General features: G+C 46.3%; 1 protein-coding gene and 1 long non-coding RNA gene across 2 annotated transcripts in view; one reads left to right on the top strand and one right to left on the bottom strand.

The window, feature by feature from the left end:
- LOC135563847 (uncharacterized) lies at window positions 1-2,385 on the bottom strand. The gene is made up of 2 exons (XR_010460605.1): window positions 2,111-2,385; window positions 1-1,967 (listed from the first exon to the last, which is right to left on the bottom strand). It is a non-coding gene; the product is annotated as an uncharacterized LOC135563847 (long non-coding RNA).
- The window catches only part of wdr91 (WD repeat domain 91), a 48,177-nt gene continuing 32,235 nt past the window's right edge, over window positions 1,709-17,650 (top strand). Inside the window, 9 exon segments of the mRNA XM_065007655.1 lie at window positions 1,709-1,747; window positions 1,749-1,784; window positions 2,750-2,884; window positions 5,909-6,088; window positions 6,530-6,736; window positions 7,661-7,744; window positions 8,700-8,806; window positions 10,097-10,268; window positions 12,863-13,021. Of these exon segments, the coding sequence (XP_064863727.1) occupies window positions 1,727-1,747; window positions 1,749-1,784; window positions 2,750-2,884; window positions 5,909-6,088; window positions 6,530-6,736; window positions 7,661-7,744; window positions 8,700-8,806; window positions 10,097-10,268; window positions 12,863-13,021 (1,101 nt within the window). The 5' untranslated portion in view covers window positions 1,709-1,726.

A 17,650-nucleotide genomic window follows, 5' to 3' on the forward strand; every position in this document is an offset into this window, starting at 1 on the left:
TTTTGGGGGGGGGGGGTCCCTGTTACACGTTCATGGAAAGGCTCTAGCTAATGGATTTTAGATCTAAAGAGACCTCCCTTCATTAATATAGGATAGGCCTATTATACTGTACTGTAGTGGGGGAAATTGATGTGATTCATGGTTCAGTACAGAGTACCGTAGGAGGAAAGCATATCACATTGACTTTCTCCCAAATTGCACCCTATTCCCTACATGGGGCCCTGGTCAAAAGCAGTGCACCAGACAATGAATAGGGTACCATTTGGGACACATCCATGGTTCAGTACAGAGAAGAAGGAAAACATAATTTAATTATTCATAGCTGTGTTCATAGATAATAACATTTCACTAGAACAAACAGGAGAGAAAGACATTGCCAGGAACGATCAGCACTTCAGGGTTATAATCATGTTTGATTTGCAACAGTCTACACCCCTAGCAGCATGCTGTGACAACACACAAGGCCTTCACATCTATCCAGGGAAAGAGATTAAATGGAGCCTATACAGTCTGTGTTTATTCATGTCTGAGGCTATACAGCCTCTTCTGCAAACTGTGTTTATTAATGTCTGAGGCTATACAGCCTCTTCTGCAAACTGTGTTTATTAATGTCTGAGGCTATACAGCCTCTTCTGCAAACTGTGTTTATTAATGTCTGAGGCTATACAGCCTCTTGTGGAAACTGTGTTTATTAATGTCTGAGGCTATACAGTCTCTTGTGGACACTGTGTTTATTAATGTCTGAGGCTATACAGCCTCTTGTGGACACTGTGTTTATTAATGTCTGAGGCTATACAGCCTCTTGTGGACACTGTGTTTATTAATGTCTGAGGCTATACAGTCTCTTGTGGAAACTGTGTTCATTAATGTCTGAGGCTATACAGTCTCTTGTGGAAACTGTGTTCATTAATGTCTGAGGCTATACAGTCTCTTGTGGAAACTGTGTTTATTAATGTCTGAGGCTATACAGTCTCTTGTGGACACTGTGTTTATTAATGTCTGAGGCTATACAGTCTCTTGTGGAAACTGTGTTCATTAATGTCTGAGGCTATACAGTCTCTTCTGGACACTGTGTTCATTAATGTCTGAGGCTATACAGTCTCTTCTGGACACTGTGTTCATTAATGTCTGAGGCTATACAGTCTCTTCTGGACACTGTGTTCATTAATGTCTGAGGCTATACAGTCTCTTCTGGACACTGGTTTATTAGAGTCTGCTCTCTTTTTTCTTTCCCCTTCTCCTATCATCACAATAATCCACGTACCAAATGTCACCCTATTCCCTATGCAGTGCACTATATAGGGAATACGGTGTCATTTGGGACAAAACATATGACAGGGAAGCATCGTGCCTACAGGGAAGAGTCATGCCTACAGGGAAGCATAATGCTCGGGAGAATGCCCTGCACTGACAGTGCCTGAATATCCACCCGTCTGATCTGTTTTCAACTTAGTTATAGGATTTAATCATTCTATTGGGGACAATTGATCATTTTGAGAAACATCAAGATTGGTCCATTTTCATGTATTTATAACATGTTATCTACCTCCTGTACATTAGAAATGAGCTCCATATTTACTTACTGCAGCGACAGGTCAGTGCACGGTAGTCTATTACTATAATACATATTACAGTCCGATGTTTGTTGTGAATGTGCCCTCTAGTGGAGCCAGCGTGGACGCGGAAATGTCCTTCCTGCCACGTGACGTCACACGAATTCGATCACATGACAACCTCGGAGAAAAAGAAAAACAGAAAATATTTCAGCCTGCGTTTTCACTTTGGTAAGTTTTACACTATAAATTCAGTGTTAATACATTTTTCATTTCACTATTACCAATATAGTTACTTATGAAATAGTAAAATACACTAACCGCTCATCGTATTGTTTTGTTGTTGAAAAATCGCCACTCTTCTAACCAAACTAGCACCTCTTGTTTAGCTAGAAATGGGCTCCTGCAAGCATCCTGTCTAGGCAGAAAAGCAACGCCCTCTTCTAGCTATGCAATTTGAAGAAGTAAACGATTGTAATGATGATTTATGTGTACATTAATAATTAGCGTGCAGTTATATTTTCTCTGTTTTCTTTCGTGTTTATTACTTGACTTACACGTGAGTGGTCCTCTGTAGCTCTGTTGGTAGAGCATTGCCATTGCAACGCGAGGATGGTGGGTTCGGTCCCCGTGATCAATCATACGTTACATGTGCATGCTTGCTAAAATGCCTATGTCTCACCGATAGCGTGAGGCATTTTGGTACACCAATGGAACGTTTTGGTACACCAATGGAACGCGGCGTTTGTGTTGCAGCATTGCGTTGCAAGGCGTTCTGTGTGGTGCATATCTTGGATTGATCAAACTGTGTGCGTGAACGGCTTGACAGAAATGGTAGCGGAAGGTGAATGTGAAACTGTCGGTGTGATCTAGGTGTACATGCGCAAAACGGTACGCAGCGTCAGCTGGATATGTTTACAACAACAGTTCAACATTCACCTTCTGCTACCGTTTCTGTCCAGCCGTCTACAGCACACAGTTTGACGTATTACGTGAGATAAATCCAACGTCCTCACCACACGGAACGCACTGCAACTTGTCTCTGCAACGCAATGCTGCAAGGAAAACGCAGCGTTTCATTGGAAAGGGATGTACTTCTGGTGGACCAAAACGCAATGTCTGTGTGATCGAGGAGTAAGTGGCTTTATACATTATTAACCCGATCACACCCGTTGTGTGTCATGTTGCTCTGACAGGGAGAGAGAAAGATGGGATCAGCTGTCGAGAGGACGGATGAACATGTCCGAGAATACTTGATATATCGTGGTTTCACCGGCACACTGAAGCACCTCGACTCTGATATGAAAGCAGACAAGGAGAAAGGATTCAGAGTATGTATAAAACAGTGTATTTGAAGTCATTAACCATCCAGGTATTGCAAAACGCACAACAGCAGTAGCTTGTTCTCAGCGTTGTCAAGACAGCACAAACAGATGTGTGACCAGGCTATAGCAGTTGCTTATAGCCTTGTTACTCTGACCGATAGAGACAGGTGAGAAGTTAGATCTTTGTATGTACACTATATATACAAAAGTATGTGGACACCCCCCCATTCAAATTAGTGGATTTGGCTATTTAAGCCACACCTGTTGCTGACAGGTGTATAAAATCAAGCACACAGCCATGCAATCTCCATAGACAAACATTGACAGTAGAACGGCCTTACTGAAGAGCTCAGTGACTTTCAATGTGGCACCGTCATAGGATGCCACCTTTCCAACAAGTCAGTTCGTCAAATGTCTACCCTGCTAGAGCTGCCCCCCGGTCAATTGTAAGTGCAGTTATTGTGAAGTGGAAACGTCTAGGAGCAACAGCGGCTCAGACGCGAAGTGGTAGGCCACACAAGCTCACAGAACGGGACCGCTGAAAAGCGTTTAAAAATTGTCAGACCTCAGTTGCAACACTAACTACCGAGTTCCAAACTGCCTCTGGAAGCAACGTCAGCACAATAACTGTTCATCTGGAGCATAATGAAATGGGTTTTCATGGCCGAGCAGCTGCACACAAGCCTACGATCACCATGCGCAATGCCAAGCGTTGGGTGGAGTGGCGTAACGCTCGCTGCCATTGGTCTCTGGAGCAGTGGAAACACGTTCTCTGGAGTGTTGAATCACGCTAAACCATCTGGCAGTCTGACGGATGAATCTGGGTTTGGCGGATGCCAGGAGAACACTACCTGCCCGGATGCTTAATGCCAACTGTAAAGTTTGGTGGAGGAGGAATAATGGTCTGGGGTTGTTTTTAATGGTTCGGGCTCCTTAGTTCCAGTGAAGGGAAATCTTAACAGTACAGCATACAATGACATTCTAGGTGATTCTGTACTTCCATTTTTGTGGAAACAGTTTGGGGGAATTCCCTTTCCTGTTTCTGCATGACAATGCCCCCGTGCACAAAGCGAGGTTCATATAGAAATGGTTTTTCAAGATCAGTGTGGAAGATCTTGACTGGCCTGCACAGATCCCTGACCTCAACCCCATCGAACACCTTTGGGATGAATTGGAACGCAGACTGCGAGCCAGGCCTAATCACCCAACCTCAATGCCCAACCTCACTAATGATCTTGTGGCTGAATGGAAGCAAGTCCCTGCAGCAATGTTCCAACATCTAGTGGAAAGCCTTCCCAGAAGAGTGGAGGCTGTTATAGCAGCAATGTTCCAACATCTAGTGGAAAGCCTTCCCAGAAGAGTGGAGGCTGTTATAGCAGCAATGTTCCAACATCTAGTGGAAAGCCTTCCCAGAAGAGTGGAGGCTGTTATAGCAGCAATGTTCCAACAGCTAGTGGAAAGCCTTCCCAGAAGAGTGGAGGCTGTTATAGCAGCAATGTTCCAACATCTAGTGGAAAGCCTTCCCAGAAAAATGGAGGCTTTTATAGCAGCAATGGGAGGACCAACTCCATATTAATGTCCATGATTTTGGAATGAGATGTTTGAAGAGCAGGTGTCCACATACTTTTGGCCATGTAGTGTTTATGTATGTACCAGAGGAGGCATCTGAGGGGAGGACGGCCCATTATAATGCCTGGAATGGAGTCAATGGACTGGAGTCTACCACATGGAAACCATATTATGAGCCGTTCTCCCCTCAGATGCCTCCTCTGGTATATACAGTACCAGTCAAAAGTTTGGACACACCTACTCATTCAAGGGTTTTTATTTAGAGTAGAATAATAATGAAGACATCAAAACTATGAAATAACACATATGGAATCATGCAGTAACCAAAAAAGTGTTAAACAAATCTAAATGTATTTTATATTTGAGATCCTTCAAAGTAGCCATTCTTTGCCTTGATGACAGCTTTGCACACTCTTGGCATTTTCTCAACCAGCTTCATGAGGTAGTCACCTGGAATACTTTTCCAACAGTCTTGAAGAAGTTCCCACATATGCTGAGCACTTGTTTGCTGCTTTTCCTTCACTCTGCGGTCCAACTCATCCCAAACCATCTCAATTGGGTTGAGGTCAGGTGACTGTGGAGGACAGGTCATCTGATGCATCACTCTCCTTGGTCAAATAGCCCTTACACAGCCTGGAGGTGTGTTTTGGGTCATTGTCCTGTTGACAAACAAGGATAGTCCCACTAAGCGCAAACCAGATGGGATGGCGTATCGCTGCAGAATGCTGTGGTAGCCATGCTGGTTAAGAGTGCCTTGAATTCTAAATAAATCACAGACAGTGTCACCAGCAAAGCACGCCCACACCATCACACCTCCTCCTCCATGCTTCACGGTGGGAAATACACATGTGGAGATCATTTGATGATCATCGCCTACTTTGCGTCTCACACTTCTTTGGTTACTACATGATTCCGTATGTTATTACATAGTGTTGATGTCTTCACTATTATTCTACAATATAGAAAATAGTCAAACTAAAGAAAAACCCTGGAATGAGTAGGTGTGTCCAAACTTTTGACTGGTACTGTATATATATATATATATATATATATATACACACACACACACACGAGGTACTTGTCAAAAACCTTTTGTTGTGTGTTTTTATCCCAGGTCAAACTTTAAATTATATCTTATTGTATTTCACTTCATAATATTTAAGCAATAAAGCCTGAAGGGGTGTGGTATATGGCCAAGGACTGGTCTTATGCACGACGCAACGCGGCGTGCCTGGACACAGCCCTTAGCCGTGGTATATTGGCCATATACCACAAACCCCCGAGGTACCTTATTGCTATTATAATCTGGTTACCAACATAATTAGAACAGTAAAAAATAAATGTTATGTCATACCCGTGTTATACGGGCTGATATACCACTGCTTTCAGCCAATCAGCATTCAGGGCTCGAACCACCCGGTTTATAATAAGGTTTATTGGACTATATATATTTTTGTTCAGGTGGATAAGATCATTGATCAGCTTCAGCTGTTCATCCAGACCTTTGACCTGAATGGCCTGAAGGACTACTGGGGATACCTGGACCGTAGGCTGTTCTGTAGACTGGAAGACATCTACAGACCCACAGTCTCCAAACTACGGACCAGTCTCTTCAGATACTACGTTGTTTACACTGTACAGGTGCATATAGCCTTCTGTTGTTGTTGTGTTCTTCTTGTTGTTCTTCTCTTGTTACTCAGACATTATGTGTGGATCGCCCAATGGTGTTGACTGATTATTGATATGCATGTGGATCGCCCAATGGTTATTGATAAACAGTATGGCCTCTCCCTACCTAACTCCTTCTCTACCTCTCCCTCTCTTCATCCCTCCTCCCTCCCTCCCTCTCTCCCTCCCTAACTCCTTATCTACCTCTCCCTCTCTTCATCCCCCTCTCCCTCTCACCTCATCCCTCCTCCTTCTCTCCCTCTCACCTCATCCCTCCTCCTTCTCTCCCTCTCACCTCATCCCTCCCTCTCTCTTCATCCCACCCACCCCCTCCTCTCTCCCCCCACTCCTTATCTACCTCCCTCCCCCCTCTCTCCCTCCTCTCTCTCCCTCCCTTCCTCTCTCTCCCTCCAGTTAAAGAACATAGAGAAGACACAGGAGTTTTTCCAGCGTCAGGCTCAGGAGCTGCAGGGCCAGCCGGAGTGGCGTGATTGGTTCATCCTGCCGTTTATGCCCGCCCCCGAGCAGAACCCCTTGTTCTCGCCGTACTTCTCCCGTCAGTGGTCTGACACCTTCCTGGTCTCACTGCACAACTTCCTCTCTGTGCTGTTCCAGTGCATGCATATCCTTTTGTTCTGTGGGAAACACTACAGACACACGATGACTACAGACACTCTAGACTACAGACACACGATGACTACAGACACTCTAGACTACAGACACACGATGACTACAGACACTCTAGACTACAGTACAGACACTCTAGACTACAGTACAGACACTCTAGACTACAGACACACGATGACTACAGACACTCTAGACTACAGACACTCTAGACTACAGTACAGACACTCTAGACTACAGACACACAATGACTACAGACACACAATGACTACAGACACACAATGACTACAGACACTCTAGACTACAGACACACAATGACTACAGTACTGACACTCTAGACTACAGTACTGACACTCTAGACTATAGACACTAGACTACAGTACAGACACTCTAGACTACAGACACTCTAGACTACAGACACACGATGACTACAGACACTCTAGACTACAGACACTCTAGACTACAGACACTCTAGACTACAGACACACGATGACTACAGTACTGACACTCTAGACTACAGACACACGATGACTACAGTACTGACACTCTAGACTACAGACACACAATGACTACAGTACAGACACTCTAGACTACAGACACTCTAGACTATAGACACTCTAGACTACAGTACAGACACTCTAGACTACAGTAAAGACATTCTAGATTACAGTGCAGACACATACTCTCAGAGGCTAGCCATCAGGGTAATATCGGTTCACTGTGTTTTGCTTGTCTTGGGAGATGTCACGCTGCATCGGCATCACACCAGGTTGTGTCGACACAATCTCCAGATGTCGTAAAGAGGAACGTGGAATCCTTTCAACACAAGGAAGTCAACGGCAACGTATCAATGTCCATTTCAAACGTCAACAAAACTATACATACTATCCTTTGAGTAGTTTCTTCCTTGACAGCAAACCACCGCAGCCTGTGCTCCTGAGCTTTGACTCTGAGGTCCAGAGGACCACTGGTCTACAGGAGGAGAATGATCAGCTCAGACACATGGTCTGTTTTCTCATCTAATAACGAGCCAGTTTGTGCTTAATACCAGAGAAGTTTGAAACCAATACACTCAACATTGATTTACTTCCTGTAAAAACCACACGGGGTATACTCATACCAACGTTGTTTAGGAGTGTGACAGTTACTTCACAGTTTACAGTTGGTTATTTACAGGAATCACTTGTTAAGTCTCTCCGTTTCCAAAACTGTGGCGCATACTGCTTCCCTCATGAGAAAGTCTCAAAGGGCCTAAGGATGGCTGCTAAAGCTCTCTCTTCTCTCTCTCTCTCTCTCTCTTCTCTCTCTCTCTTCTCTCTTCTCTCTCTTCTCTCTCTCTCTCTCTCTCTCTCTCTCTCTCTCTCCCCATCTTTGCCCCCCTCTCTCTCTCTCTCTCTTCCCATCTTTGCCCCCCTCTCTCTCTCTCTCTCTCTCTCTCTCTCTCCCCATCTTTGCCCCCTCTCTCTCTCTCTCTTCCCATCTTTGCCCCCCTCTCTCTCTCTCTCTTCCCATCTTTGCCCCCCTCTCTCTCTCTCTCTTCCCATCTTTGCCCCCTCTCTCTCTCTCTCTCTCTCGTCCCATCTTTGCCCCCTCTCTCTCTCTCTCTCTCTCTCTCCCCATCTGTGCCCCCCTCTCTCTCTCTCTCTTCCCATCTTTGCCCCCTCTCTCTCTCTCTTCCCATCTTTGCCCCCTCTCTCTTTCTCTCTCTCTCTCCCATCTCCACCCCCCTCTCTCTCTCTCCCTCTCTCTCTCTCTCTCTCCCATCTCTACCCCCCTCTCTCTCTCTCTCTCTCTCTTCCCATCTCCCCCTCTCTCTCTCTCTCTCTGTCGCTTCCCATCTCTACCCCCCTCTCTCTCTTCCCATCTCTACCCCCCCCTCTCTCTCTCTTCCCCCTCTCCCCTCTCTCTCTCTCTTCCCATCTCCCCTCTCTCTCTCTCTCTGTCTCTTCCCTGCCTCCAGCTATTTTCCCTGCAGGGAGAGGCTAAACTCAAGAAGCAGGAAGAGATGGTGCATCACAAACTCCCCCCCTACGTACAAAACATGGACCGCCTCGGAGACACTGAGCTGTGAGGACTAACTTTGAGCTTGGATTGACCCACTTTGGGGTTGAAGGGAGGGGTTTTAGTGAAGGTTTTAATAATTGTATGATATAGTTATTTGGTTTGTATTTTCTCCTCTTTGTACGATACTGTAGATGTATAATTTAACTAATATAATATATATTAAAACTGTTTTAATGTGTTAACGTATGAATAAGGACGATGAATAAACAATTCACCCTGAATTGTTGTTTTTCCACCATGATTAGTTTCAGTTGTTCTGTCTATTTGCTCTATCCTGGGATGCACAGCTCAGGCCCTTGAGGGCCCCAGTGGCTGCTGGGATGCACAGCTCCGGCCCTTGAGGGCCCCAGTGGCTGCTGGGATGCACAGCTCCGGCCCATGAGGGCCCCAGTGGCTGCTGGGATGTCTGGAGCTCTGGGCCTGTATTCATAAAGTGTCTCCGAGTAGAAGTGCTGATGTGCGATCAGCCCCCCCCCCCATCTTATTAATACGATTTAAAAGACCAAACTGATCCGAGATCAGCATTCCTACTCTTGAGACGCTTTGAGGACACGGGCCTTGGTATGAAGGGCATTGGTTGACTCCTGTCAGGGTTTGGCTTTGGGAAGACAATACCAAACACTATGTAGCAAAGGAACCACAACACAACGCTGTCTGAGGACATTTCCAGCTAGTCTGTAGTTTGGTCTTTAGTTTGTAACGTGTAACATTCTATTTAACAAAGCAAATGGCTCGCAACAAGGTAGGAACCACTCATAAAGCTTAAACACACCACTTAGTAAAGAAGTCCAGTGTAACAGATTCGTTGGAAACTGAATCAAAAAAAGTCTTCAGACAAGAAATCTAGTATGTGTATTTTCTCACGGCGCTTTCCATTTTCTTTCAGAACAGTCTTGGCTTGTCTCCCAAATAGACCTTGTTTACTCGCTAGGCACACAACAGCACATGGTAACTGACGGTTAATTGAGTTTTACAGCTGTGAGTGGACCTGCACACAGCATCAGCGAAGAATGGGGTTTTAAAAAGCAGCTGAGGTATCTGATATCTCTAAATGTTGAATCCATCTTATTGATGACAACTTTTCAACCACTTTGGTCTTCATCGCCTCTAATACCTCTAGATCTTCTTGATTCACATTTGATTCATGTTTGATTCCCGCTTGATTCATGTCTGACTAAATGTTTGATTCATGTTTGATTCACATTTGATTCATGTTTGATTCCCGCTTGATTCATGTATGACTAAATGTTTGATTCATGTTTGATTCACGTTTGATTCGTCTGTGCTCCACAGGGACCTGGTGACGAGCCAGCGTAACCCCGCCCTCACCACCACCCCTTCCAGGAACTTCTTCTCTACATTCCTGCCCCAGGCCAGACGGGTACCTGGCAAGATGCCTCGAGGACTTCCTGGGTCCTCGCCAACACAGGCCTCGCTGGGACGCAAGGACACCGCAGCCAATCAAGTGAGGCCATATGTTCTTCCGGAAATTAGGCTCTTTTTTGTTTTGTTTTCTGGGGGGGCATCGCTTGAGACTGAGACGCTGGACTTATAGACCCTCAGGGATGCGTTTTAAGGGGCTAGATAAAGTTTCTGTGGAAAATCCACTCACTGCTTGTGCCATATTGTTCTTGGATCACTGTTACTCAAGTAAACTTTTACCAATATTTAGCCGTTTACACCATTGATGACATGACTAGCGGTATGTATTTACAGTTGGTATCATACTGTAAGTATTCACCCCCCTTGGGATTTTTTTTTCCGCATTTGGTTGCATTTTCAAATTGGGATTGATTTTTTTTTGGGGGGGGGGGTCATTGATCTACACAAAATACAAAATTATTACAAAAATGTCAATCTAAAATATAGTCTTTACATAAGTATTCACCCCCCTTTGTTTAGGCCTAACTTAGTTCAGGTGAAACATTTTGGCTTAACGAATCACATAATACGTTGTGAAACAATAAGTTTACATAATACGTTTACGTAATAAGTTCCATGGACATTGTTTTTGAATGCCTAACCTTTCCTCTGTCCATACATACACCATCTGTATGGCTCTTCAGTCAAGTTTTTGAATTTCAAGGACAGATTCAACAACGAATGACCAACAAGCTTTTTTTTTTCTCGAAAAGCCTCATAAAGAATGGCAGTGATTTGGTAGATGGGTAACAATAACAAATCAGACGTTTTGAATATGTCTTTAAGCGCGTTCAAAGTGAATAACGATGCTGTGGATTTTTTATTTTTTTATTTTACCTTTATTTAACGAGGCAAGTCAGTTAAGAACATTAAAAACAAATTCTTATTTTCAATGACGGCCTGGGAACAGTGGGTTAACTGCCTGTTCAGGGGCAGAACGACAGCTTTGTACCTTGTCAGCTCGGGGGTTTGAACTTGCAACCTTCCGGTTACTATTCCAACACTCTAACCACTAGGCTACCTGCTGCCTCTACACTCTAACCACTAGGCTACCCTGCCACCTCTACACTGTAACCACTAGGCTACCTGCCGCCTCTACACTCTAACCACTAGGCTACCCTGCCACCTCTACACTCTAACCACTAGGCTACCCTGCCACCTCTACACTCTAACCACTAGGCTACCTGCTGCCTCTACACTCTAACCACTAGGCTACCTGCTGCCTCTACACTCTAACCACTAGGCTACCTGCTGCCTCTACACTCTAACCACTAGGCTACCTGCTGCCTCTACACTCTAACCACTAGGCTACCTGCTGCCTCTACACTCTAACCACTAGGCTACCTGCTGCCTCTACACTCTAACCACTAGGCTACCTACTGCCTCTACACTCTAACCACTAGGCTACCTGCTGCCTCTACACTCTAACCACTAGGCTACCTGCTGCCTCTACACTCTAACCACTACGCTACCTGCTGCCTCTACACTCTAACCACTAGGCTACCTGCTGCCTCTACACTCTACCCACTAGGCTACCTGCTGCCTCTACACTCTAACCACTAGGCTACCTGCTGCCTCTACACTCTAACCACTAGGCTACCTGCTGCCTCTACACTCTAACCACTAGGCTACCTGCTGCCTCTACACTCTAACCACTAGACTACCTGCTGCCTCTACACTCTAACCACTAGGCTACCCTGCCGCGACGTGTTGAACTCGCCAGACACATCAAAGATACAGTCGTCCTCAGAGATGTCACCAGGAAGACATTGGTGACTTTAAAACAGCTACAGGCTATGATGGGAGAGAACTGAGGATGGATCAACGACCTTGTGATGAGAACTTCAGACATACAGAATAAAAATATTCCAAAACATGCATCTTGAATGCAACAAGGCACTAAAGTAATACAAATAAATATACTATTAGGCCTAAATTCAGAGTTTTATGTTTGGGGTAAATCCAACAAAACACATCACTGAGTAACTGCCTCCTTATTTTCAAGCATGGTGGTGGCTGCGTCATGTTATGGGTATGCTTGTCATCGGCAAATACTGGGGAGTTTTTCAGGATAAAAATAATCGGAATGGAGCTAAGCGCAGGCAAAACCCAAGACGAAAACCTTGTTCAGTCTGCTTTCCACCAGACACTGGGAGATGAATTCACCTTTCAGCAGGACAATAACCTAAAACACAAAGCGAAATCTACACTGGAGTTGCTTACCAAGAAGACCGTGAATGTTCCTCAGTGTCCTAGTTACAGTTTTGACTTAAATCTGCTTGAAAATCTATGGCAAGACTTGAAAATGTCTGTCTAGCCATGATCCCCATCACCTTGACCGTGCTTGAAGAAATTGGGAAATAATGGGAAGATATTGGGAAAATAATACAGTATACAGTATTAATGTTTATTATACAGTATTATTGTTTATTTTTCATTAATCATTACAGAGTATTTTGTGTAGATCGTTGACAATTTAAAAGAAATACATTTCAATCCCAATTTGTAACACAATAAAATGTGTGTGTGTGTGTGTGTGTGTGGGGGGGGGGGAATACTTATGATGGGGTGTTTTTGATTACAGACTTAACTGTGTTTTGGAAAACAAACCGCTTTCATGTATTTTATTCTGGGAAGCCCAAGGAACCAGTAGCGGCCTCCAAGGAGCCCAGGCCGGTCTGTAGCGCTGGGGGAACCAGTGATCAGCAGGCTGGGTCTACTTCCCACCCCAGACAGAGACGACACCAGGACCACGAGAAGGAAAGGAAGGAGCTCTTCTCCAAGCCACAAATTCAGGTTTCACCTACTGTATTACTAAGGAAAGGAGGATGTTGCCTAGTGGACATATTTAGAATTGAATTCCACTTTCCCTCCTTCAATAAGCCATAGAATTATAATGACGTTCTATTTACATGTTACATTCCAAAGAGGTCAATTGGAATGACCAAAACAATGGAAATGCCATGGCAACGCCATTCAAGTTTTATCGTCACATGCACAGTAGAGTGAAAGGCCTTTGTTGTACACTCTAAACCCGACAGCAGTAACCAATAACAATGTATTACTAAAAATAACAAAAACACATGACTGGGAATCGGAGTTGGTTTGACATGACTGGGAATCGGAGTTGGTTTGACATGACTGGGAATCGGAGTTGATTTCACATGACTGGGAATCGGAGTTGATTCGACATGACTGGGAATCGGAGTTGATTTCACATGACTGGGAATCGGAGTTGATTCGACATGACTGGGAATCGGAGTTGATTTGACATGACTGGGAATCGGAGTTGATTTGACATGACTGGGAATCGGAGTTGATTCGACATGACTGGGAATCGGAGTTGATTCGACATGACTGGGAATCGGAGTTGATTCGACATGACTGGGAATCGGAGTTGATTCGACATGACTGGGAATCGGAGTTGATTCGACATGACTGGGAATCGGAGTTGATTCGACATGACTGGGAATCGGAGTTGATTCGACATGACTGGGAATCGGAGTTGATTCGACATGACTGGGAATCGGAGTTGATTCGACATGACTGGGAATCGGAGTTGATTCGACATGACTGGGAATCGGAGTTGATTCGACATGACTGTGTTTTCTCCGTTTCTGTATGAAAATATGTAGTGAACTCCATGACAGTAGCTAAAGCAAGGAGCTGTAGCAGCACACAAGTAGACTCCAAATGCATGCTGGGCCGGCATGCCCTGAGCTCCTGAAGTGAGTGCTACTGGAGAGAAGACCGACCTCCAGGCTTTGGGGAATCTCGCTCCAGTGAAATCGGGCACGTTCCGCTCCGCTCACATACTCTTCTGAGAATACAGATATGCATCTGTTAGTTACAGATACTTAAAGAAGGGTAGGGATGTGGGATCAGAAAACCACCATTTGCCTCATGCAGCGTGACACATCTCCTTCACACAGAGTTGATCAGGCTGTTGATTGTGGCCTGTGGAATGTTGTCCCGCTCCTCTTCAGTGGCTGTGCGAAGTTGCTGGATATTGGCGGGAACTGGAACACGCTGTCGTACATGTCGATCCAGAGTCTCTCAAACATGTTCAATGTCTGGTGAGCATGCAGGCCATAGAAGAACATGTTCAATGTCTGGTGAGCATGCAGGCCATAGAAGAACATGTTCAATGTCTGGTGAGCATGCAGGCCATAGAAGAACATGTTCAATGTCTGGTGAGCATGCAGGCCATAGAAGAACATGTTCAATGTCTGGTGAGCATGCAGGCCATAGAAGAACTGGGAAGGAAATGTTCAGATTCCAGGAATTGTGTACCGATCCTTCCGACATGGGGTCGTGCATTATCATGCTGAAACACGAGTTGATGAATGGCACAACAATGAGGCCCTCTGTTCACAACGTTGACATCAGCAAACCACTCGCCCAAACGACTCCATACACGCAGTCTGCGGTCGTGAGGCCGGTTGGACGTACTGCCAGGTTCTGGGTTGGCATGGTTACACGCAGTCTGCGGTCGTGAGGCCGGTTGGACGTACTGCCAGGTTCTGGGTTGGCATGGTTACACGCAGTCTGCGGTCGTGAGGCCGGTTGGACGTACTGCCAGGTTCTGGGTTGGCATGGTTACACGCAGTCTGCGGTCGTGAGGCCGGTTGGACGTACTGCCAGGTTCTGGGTTGGCATGGTTACACGCAGTCTGCGGTCGTGAGGCCGGTTGGACGTACTGCCAGGTTCTGGGTTGGCATGGTTACACGCAGTCTGCGGTCGTGAGGCCGGTTGGACGTACTGCCAGGTTCTGGGTTGGCATGGTTACACGTAGTCTGCGGTCGTGAGGCCGGTTGGACGTACTGCCAGGTTCTGGGTTGGCATGGTTACACGTAGTCTGCGGTCGTGAGGCCGGTTGGACGTACTGCCAGGTTCTGGGTTGGCATGGTTACACGCAGTCTGCGGTCGTGAGGCCGGTTGGACGTACTGCCAGGTTCTGGGTTGGCATGGTTACACGTAGTCTGCGGTCGTGAGGCCGGTTGGACGTACTGCCAGGTTCTGGGTTGGCATGGTTACACGTAGTCTGCGGTCGTGAGGCCGGTTGGACGTACTGCCAGGTTCTGGGTTGGCATGGTTACACGCAGTCTGCGGTCGTGAGGCCGGTTGGACGTACTGCCAGGTTCTGGGTTGGCATGGTTACACGTAGTCTGCGGTCGTGAGGCCGGTTGGACGTACTGCCAGGTTCTGGGTTGGCATGGTTACACGTAGTCTGCGGTCGTGAGGCCGGTTGGACGTACTGCCAGGTTCTGGGTTGGCATGGTTACACGCAGTCTGCGGTCGTGAGGCCGGTTGGATGTACTGCCAGGTTCTGGGTTGGCATGGTTACACGTAGTCTGCGGTCGTGAGGCCGGTTGGACGTACTGCCAGGTTCTGGGTTGGCATGGTTACACGTAGTCTGCGGTCGTGAGGCCGGTTGGACGTACTGCCAGGTTCTGGGTTGGCATGGTTACACGCAGTCTGCGGTCGTGAGGCCGGTTGGACGTACTGCCAGGTTCTGGGTTGGCATGGTTACACGCAGTCTGCGGTCGTGAGGCCGGTTGGACGTACTGCCAGGTTCTGGGTTGACATGGTTACACGCAGTCTGCGGTCGTGAGGCCGGTTGGACGTACTGCCAGGTTCTGGGTTGGCATGGTTACACGCAGTCTGCGGTCGTGAGGCCGGTTGGACGTACTGCCAGGTTCTGGGTTGGCATGGTTACACGTAGTCTGCGGTCGTGAGGCCGGTTGGACGTACTGCCAGGTTCTGGGTTGGCATGGTTACACGTAGTCTGCGGTCGGTCGTGAGGCCGGTTGGACGTACTGCCAGGTTCTGGGTTGGCATGGTTACACGCAGTCTGCGGTCGTCAGGCCGGTTGGACGTACTGCCAGGTTCTGGGTTGCCATGGTTACACGTAGTCTGCGGTCGTGAGGCCGGTTGGACGTACTGCCAGGTTCTGGGTTGGCATGGTTACACGTAGTCTGCGGTCGTGAGGCCGGTTGGACGTACTGCCAGGTTCTGGGTTGGCATGGTTACACGCAGTCTGCGGTCGTGAGGCCGGTTGGACGTACTGCCAGGTTCTGGGTTGGCATGGTTACACGTAGTCTGCGGTCGTGAGGCCGGTTGGACGTACTGCCAGGTTCTGGGTTTGCATGGTTACACGTAGTCTGCGGTCGTGAGGCCGGTTGGACGTACTGCCAGGTTCTGGGTTGGCATGGTTACACGCAGTCTGCGGTCGTGAGGCCGGTTGGACGTACTGCCAGGTTCTGGGTTGGCATGGTTACACGTAGTCTGCGGTCGTGAGGCCGGTTGGACGTACTGCCAGGTTCTGGGTTGGCATGGTTACACGTAGTCTGCGGTCGTGAGGCCGGTTGGACGTACTGCCAAATTCTCTAAAATGACGTTGAAGGTGACTTATGGTAGAGAAATGAACATTGCATTCTCTGGCAACAGCTTTGGTGCACATTCCTATTGTGATGTCATTATGGGGTATTGTGATGTCATTATGAGGTATTGTGATGTCATTATGGGGTATTGTGATGTCATTATGAGGCATTGTGATGTCATTATGGGGTATTGTGATGTCATTATGAGGCATTGTGATGTCATTATGGGGTATTGTGATGTCATTATGGGGTATTGTGATGTCATTATGGGGTATTGTGATGTCATTATGGGGTATTGTGATGTCATTATGGGGTATTGGGATGTCATTATGGGTTATTGTGATGTCATTATGGGGTATTGTGATGTCATTATGGGGTATTGTGATGTCATTATGGGGTATTGTGTGTAGATTGAGGGGGGGGAAACTATTTAATACATTTTAGAATAAGGCTGTACTTTCCAAATGCACTGTAGTAAAACAACTGATCTAAAGAAAATCAACTGATTTCCCCGAACAAAAAATACCTCTACCCCGTACAAGTGTTGTACATGTACCATAACCCACATAAGAATTCACACGAGACACGCTGTAACCTGCACATAGTCTACATAGGCTACTTGATGACCAGTGGACCTGCAGTCTTAAGCTATTGTAACCTACAATCACAGCTTTCAGCTGCCGACTGGCAGACATTTGACATATTATATAGATATTCAAATCCTCCTGTTGCAGGATTATTTTCCCCCTGTGACGAAATGGGTCAAATTAAGATCCCACGTCTGTATATGGGGTCTGAAGGGAAGTATAGGAAGTAGTGAAGTATGGAAGTAGTGAAGTATAGGAAGTAGTGAAGTATGGAAGTAGTGAAGTATGGAAGTAGTGAAGTATAGGAAGTAGGGAAGTATAGGAAGTAGGGAAGTATAGGAAGTAGTGAAGTATAGGAAGTAGTGAAGTATAGGAAGTAGTGAAGTAGTGACGTATGGAAGTAGTGAAGTAGTGAAGTATGGGAAGTAGTGAAGTATGGGAAGTAGGGAAGTATA

Source organism: Oncorhynchus nerka, linkage group LG22 (genome assembly GCF_034236695.1).
Source record: "Oncorhynchus nerka isolate Pitt River linkage group LG22, Oner_Uvic_2.0, whole genome shotgun sequence".
NCBI classification, from domain to species: Eukaryota; Metazoa; Chordata; class Actinopteri; order Salmoniformes; family Salmonidae; genus Oncorhynchus; species Oncorhynchus nerka.